We start from the raw sequence: 7,225 nt of genomic DNA, 5'->3' as shown, positions 1-7,225 counted from the left end.
TACTTCTCATACATAAAAAATGTGGTTACGCGTGCGAAAATGGAGCTCTATCGTAGTAAATCGATGTGTGTAGTGTTTCAATATGCTATTGGAGGTAAAAAAAAAAATGTTAAAAGAAGTTCCATATTTGTTTTATTTAATTCACCTCACATGACATTCTCACCGAAAACCCTTAACGAAGTTATTTATTTTTCAATATTCAGGACTGTGTCTAGATATCATATGACAGAGAAACATTTAGTCTGGACGGAGTATTTCAGATATCGGGCAACTTCCGGTTCATCCAGCCTTACCTGCTTAATGTGCATCTCTGCCCGTCCGCATCCAGCACTCGTGAGGCTAATTATGGATAAAAACGCAAAGCGGTCTAAGAAAAAACCAACAAAAGCATCAGCAAGCTTTGTTAATCCGAAAAGAGGGCACTGTGTTTCCCTCTTGTAATACTGCGAAAAGAAATTAGTTTGCATTTCCCTGGATTGGCTAGAAACAGATGGTCAGATGGTCAGTAAGGTATCAGGAACTGCCGCAGTCGTCAGCTAGAAACTGGCGAAGAAATTTCCCAGCACTTCCTGTATGACGGTATACGCCTTTCGAATATTAGATATAAAACACTAGGAAGACAATTACTTTGTAACGCCACTAACAGGCACATCACGAGTTACCGTAAACGAAGCAGACATATTCATTAGAGAATCAAGGTGTTTCGACCAAACAGCACGGGATACTCATTGACATAACATTTTCGACTAGAAGTGCCATAGTTTGACCATCGAGCGTCATGTGCCGCATATAATTAGCCGGCCACCCTCCGGGCCGCGGTAGGGCCAAGGGCTTTACAAGAATATACATCTCTTAAGTCTCCCATATTGGACTTAGAATCAAGAGGAATTCGTGCAGATGCAAGAGGCCATTCTATAGGCAAAGTGGAGATATTCCAAGAGTTCAACCCAGAACTCCCAATATACAATAGAAGAAGCCTCAATATGTAGCAAACATACAGGTAGTTTTGCTTTTCAACAACGAAAGCTTGAAGATTATACCCAGAAGGGACAAGTAGGCTAACGATGTCTTCAGAAAGATCAAGGCCTACAAAACCAGCCTACAGTTTTAATGACCATAAAATGTCTGAAAAGTAAAATATTTTTTTAATTTGTTTTTTTTTTAATTGTTATCAATATCCTTGAAAACCCAAAAACTTGATTTTACTATATTGGGCTTTATTACTGCACAAACTACTGATTTTTCAAGTGAGGAAAATATATATGCCTTTTGCACAACTTCCTAAGAAAAGCAAAAAAAAAAAGGAAGAAGGTATACATTTCGCCTTTCTCACAAAAAAAAAAATGGCACCCTTACATTCTGGGACATCCTAATGTTCATTTATTTTATATGCATTAAGTTTTCTTATCCATATACATATATATACACTTCCATACATAAATACAAAATTGGACTCATAAAGGCTGCGTTCGGTAGTCCTGTTAAATACTACATAAAAATCAAGTTGAACCATAAAATTAAAGATACATACAAAATTTAATTTTTTATTTTATTACTTTGAAATATTTTGCATTTTGTGTATGTATTTGTGATATTTTATTTATAAAAGCAATGAAATGCCAGCATAGTGGGATTGCTACATACGTAAGTATATGTGATTATAAAACTAAATATTTGGAGAATACATAAATTATGTACATACATAGTTACTATGCGTAATATTTTAAAATTCATTTGATGTGCAAAAGTTTTGAATTGTGCAATAAAACAAAATGCTGAAACTTGTTACCAAAAATTGATGTTCTTTTGCAATACAAAAAAAGCAACAAAGTAAATTTTAATGAAAATAAAGAATGATTTTGAATGAAAACAAATGTTTTACATATATTTTATTACTCGTCAGTAAAGTGGCCATAATTTATTAATTTATTAGCCAATGAATACAAAATTCTTACTTGCTAGGAAGGCTAAGGCGAAATATCCATACCACTACACTGATTAAATTCTGTTAATTTGCTAACCAGTGTGACCAGGTCAGCCGTTTTGAGGCGAAAATTATCAATTATATTTTTGCTCTAAGCTCGGATTTTTGGGCCTTTCTCTGGCTCTTTTAATGCTGCCCTTTTATAAATTATTTAAATATTTTTAATACTCTGCAGACTGGCCGGAATCGAATTTTTTTAGCCTAAATTCTAAGAGGAAAGTTAGATATCTTTTTCAAAATCGGTACATATGTTATTCATGCTGCGAGTAGGTAAGGGTAAACATTTTTTGTCGATCAGATCATCCGTAGGCCCTGCTTGCCCCGATCCCCCCATATTTTTAAATTTATTTCGTCTGAAACCCATATTGTGAAACATATTTCAAATAACTATTTGCCGCAATTCAGGTTGCTTATTTTTTTTTACACATATGGCAACTCTACTAAGTTAAGTTCATAAATACAGCATTTCAGAGGATGAGTGAATCGTCATTAAAAAAAATTAGCAAACCTTGAAGGGTATATACATATCAATGTAATAAATAGTCTTTTTTGTCAAACTCGTTTTCATACATGATGATCACTTATAATCATTTATTGAACAGCAAAACCTGCTCAAATTAAGGCTTGAATTTTCGACTACATTTTAATTAAATACCATCCCTGACCCTTAACCCTAAGTCTCTTATAGTTATATATTTATTTGACAGAAAAAACCGATTTTGGCAAATTTTTTTGTCAATAGCAGAGTATTCCAGTAGTTTTATATTATTCAATAAATGACTATTAGTGACCATCAGGTTAAGGTGCAGGGATGGTATTTTCAGTGATAGTAGCCGAGAGTTGGAAGGTGCTATCACATTTTGTTTTTTTTGCTAGACCTTCTAAAATATTGCAAAAAAAATGTGATTTTTTAACACTTTGACCTAGTTTTTCTCAAAATCTGGACCTGATGGATACTATATACTAACGGATTCGTAATCAGCGCAAAAAAGAATCTCAAAAAATTTTGAATGCAAATTGGTGGATATTTAATACACCTTCATTTGTCAGGGATATCTATATATTATTTTCCATAAAACGAACCGCAGTTTTCATGGCATAAAAACAAAAATATAAAACTTTATAAGAGTTGTTACAATATTCAATAAACATATAGGTAATTCAATATTTAGTAAATACAGTTGTATGTAAAAGAATGGCACATGGTCGGTTTCACACAAATATTGCTCTTCGTACAATACCATCGGATGTACCAATATAAACCCAATTGTTGGCGCCACAAACGATTGCATTCACACAACTTCCGACCTCTACTTCACCTAGGGGTGTTGGTTTTGCCTGATCAAAATTTGTCCAGCCTTTGACTTTGTTGTCATAGCCACCGCTATAAAGATTTTTCTCGTCACCGCAAATCGCTTGAATGATCAGCTCATGGCAGTCCTGGAAAATAAATACATAAATATGTAAGTATTCCTTTTGTTGGCAAAGTTTACATTAAACGTAGAATAACTATCAAAACACCGTGAAAAGGATTATTCAGGTAATGGTTGTCCTTAGCAAAGGAATGATGAAACTACAAGGGATTTTTTGGTGCGAAATACACATGTATGTACATTAGGGTAGTCCAAAATGCTTGTTAAAAAGTAAAGTCGGAATTTTTATACTCACACTCCCTAGGATTGTTCTATACCGAAATTTTTTTATTTTGAAATCAGAAAATATTTAGAGGTCGTTCAAAGCCCTCAAAGTTTTCAATGGAATTTATATGAAAAAAATCACTTTTCGTAGAAAATGCAAATGGGGATAAATAAAAAATCTTGAGTATAAAAAAATGGGGAAATAAGCAATTTGGTATTATTATTGGGAAGTCTCCTGAAGAGAATTAATATTCGAGAATTCTATACCATTTCTACAAAAAGTTGGTTTTTTCCCTCATATAAAATACATGGAAAACTTTGAGCGCTTTGAGAGACATCTAAATATTTTTTAATTTTAAAATAAAAAATAGGGGTATATATATTGTTTTATATAAAACCATCCTAGGAGGCGAGAGCGTTAAAATTATGACTTTATTTATTTTGAATCACCCTAATGTACATCTTTGCGTAAGTGACTGGAGTTCTGTAAAATTTCGAAAATACTATCAACAAAATCTGAGCAGGAACATTGAATCAGAACTGAAAAACAAACGTCAGTAACGGGAACTAGGTATGCTGATCAAGGAGACTTAAGTTTTCTCTCCTAACTTACCTGTAAATTCCACACAATCTCGAACTTTTGTAGCGGCAAATTCTTCGCAAACGTCAAACCTTTACCGGTACGATCAGCATATGTGAGGAATGTTCGTTTACCATCCAATACGGGTCCGACTAAAGTCATTGGCTGCTGAAAAATCTCTTATTTATACTGTGCGTGATTTGGATGTGGTTATATCGGAAATGAGCGCTGGTAAATCGGGTAAATATAGCAATAAAGCAGTGCTTCCGGGTAAATCGCCAATGACTTTAGTCGGACCCGTATTGGATGGTAAACGAACATTCCTCACATATGCTGATCGTACCGGTAAAGGTTTGACGTTTGCGAAGAATTTGCCGCTACAAAAGTTCGAGATTGTGTGGAATTTACAGGTAAGTTAGGAGAGAAAACTTAAGTCTCCTTGATCAGCATACCTAGTTCCCGTTACTGACGTTTGTTTTTCAGTTCTGATTCAATGTTCCTGCTCAGATTTTGTTGATAGTATTTTCGAAATTTTACAGAACTCCAGTCACTTACGCAAAGATGTACATTAGGGTGATTCAAAATAAATAAAGTCATAATTTTAACGCTCTCGCCTCCTAGGATGGTTTTATATAAAACAATATATATACCCCTATTTTTTATTTTAAAATTAAAAAATATTTAGATGTCTCTCAAAGCGCTCAAAGTTTTCCATGTATTTTATATGAGGGAAAAAACCAACTTTTTGTAGAAATGGTATAGAATTCTCGAATATTAATTCTCTTCAGGAGACTTCCCAATAATAATACCAAATTGCTTATTTCCCCATTTTTTTATACTCAAGATTTTTTATTTATCCCCATTTGCATTTTCTACGAAAAGTGATTTTTTTCATATAAATTCCATTGAAAACTTTGAGGGCTTTGAACGACCTCTAAATATTTTCTGATTTCAAAATAAAAAAATTTCGGTATAGAACAATCCTAGGGAGTGTGAGTATAAAAATTCCGACTTTACTTTTTAACAAGCATTTTGGACTACCCTAATGTACATACATGTGTATTTCGCACCAAAAAATCCCTTGTAGTTTCATCATTCCTTTGCTAAGGACAACCATTACCTGAATAATCCTTTTCACGGTGTTTTGATAGTTATTCTACGTTTAATGTAAACTTTGCCAACAAAAGGAATACTTACATATTTATGTATTTATTTTCCAGGACTGCCATGAGCTGATCATTCAAGCGATTTGCGGTGACGAGAAAAATCTTTATAGCGGTGGCTATGACAACAAAGTCAAAGGCTGGACAAATTTTGATCAGGCAAAACCAACACCCCTAGGTGAAGTAGAGGTCGGAAGTTGTGTGAATGCAATCGTTTGTGGCGCCAACAATTGGGTTTATATTGGTACATCCGATGGTATTGTACGAAGAGCAATATTTGTGTGAAACCGACCATGTGCCATTCTTTTACATACAACTGTATTTACTAAATATTGAATTACCTATATGTTTATTGAATATTGTAACAACTCTTATAAAGTTTTATATTTTTGTTTTTATGCCATGAAAACTGCGGTTCGTTTTATGGAAAATAATATATAGATATCCCTGACAAATGAAGGTGTATTAAATATCCACCAATTTGCATTCAAAATTTTTTGAGATTCTTTTTTGCGCTGATTACGAATCCGTTAGTATATAGTATCCATCAGGTCCAGATTTTGAGAAAAACTAGGTCAAAGTGTTAAAAAATCACATTTTTTTTGCAATATTTTAGAAGGTCTAGCAAAAAAAACAAAATGTGATAGCACCTTCCAACTCTCGGCTACTATCACTGAAAATACCATCCCTGCACCTTAACCTGATGGTCACTAATAGTCATTTATTGAATAATATAAAACTACTGGAATACTCTGCTATTGACAAAAAAATTTGCCAAAATCGGTTTTTTCTGTCAAATAAATATATAACTATAAGAGACTTAGGGTTAAGGGTCAGGGATGGTATTTAATTAAAATGTAGTCGAAAATTCAAGCCTTAATTTGAGCAGGTTTTGCTGTTCAATAAATGATTATAAGTGATCATCATGTATGAAAACGAGTTTGACAAAAAAGACTATTTATTACATTGATATGTATATACCCTTCAAGGTTTGCTAATTTTTTTTAATGACGATTCACTCATCCTCTGAAATGCTGTATTTATGAACTTAACTTAGTAGAGTTGCCATATGTGTAAAAAAAAATAAGCAACCTGAATTGCGGCAAATAGTTATTTGAAATATGTTTCACAATATGGGTTTCAGACGAAATAAATTTAAAAATATGGGGGGATCGGGGCAAGCAGGGCCTACGGATGATCTGATCGACAAAAAATGTTTACCCTTACCTACTCGCAGCATGAATAACATATGTACCGATTTTGAAAAAGATATCTAACTTTCCTCTTAGAATTTAGGCTAAAAAAATTCGATTCCGGCCAGTCTGCAGAGTATTAAAAATATTTAAATAATTTATAAAAGGGCAGCATTAAAAGAGCCAGAGAAAGGCCCAAAAATCCGAGCTTAGAGCAAAAATATAATTGATAATTTTCGCCTCAAAACGGCTGACCTGGTCACACTGGTTAGCAAATTAACAGAATTTAATCAGTGTAGTGGTATGGATATTTCGCCTTAGCCTTCCTAGCAAGTAAGAATTTTGTATTCATTGGCTAATAAATTAATAAATTATGGCCACTTTACTGACGAGTAATAAAATATATGTAAAACATTTGTTTTCATTCAAAATCATTCTTTATTTTCATTAAAATTTACTTTGTTGCTTTTTTTGTATTGCAAAAGAACATCAATTTTTGGTAACAAGTTTCAGCATTTTGTTTTATTGCACAATTCAAAACTTTTGCACATCAAATGAATTTTAAAATATTACGCATAGTAACTATGTATGTACATAATTTATGTATTCTCCAAATATTTAGTTTTATAATCACATATACTTACGTATGTAGCAATCCCACTATGCTG

At 33.1% G+C, this 7,225-nt stretch overlaps 1 protein-coding gene across 1 annotated transcript; it reads left to right on the top strand.

The window, feature by feature from the left end:
- Positions 1 to 4,359: 4,359 nt before the first annotated feature.
- LOC118754745 lies at positions 4,360 to 6,942 on the top strand (the record flags this gene model as incomplete). The annotated part of the gene is given in 2 exon segments (XM_036489633.1): positions 4,360 to 4,611; positions 5,422 to 6,942. Coding segments are annotated over 2 exon segments (480 nt in total), but the record flags the coding sequence as incomplete, so codon positions are not given.
- Positions 6,943 to 7,225: the final 283 nt, after the last annotated feature.

Source organism: Rhagoletis pomonella, unplaced genomic scaffold (genome assembly GCF_013731165.1).
Source record: "Rhagoletis pomonella isolate Grant_MI unplaced genomic scaffold, Rhpom_1.0 Rhpom_scaffold_04528, whole genome shotgun sequence".
NCBI classification, from domain to species: Eukaryota; Metazoa; Arthropoda; class Insecta; order Diptera; family Tephritidae; genus Rhagoletis; species Rhagoletis pomonella.
This window is presented reverse-complemented; position numbering and strand designations above follow the sequence as displayed.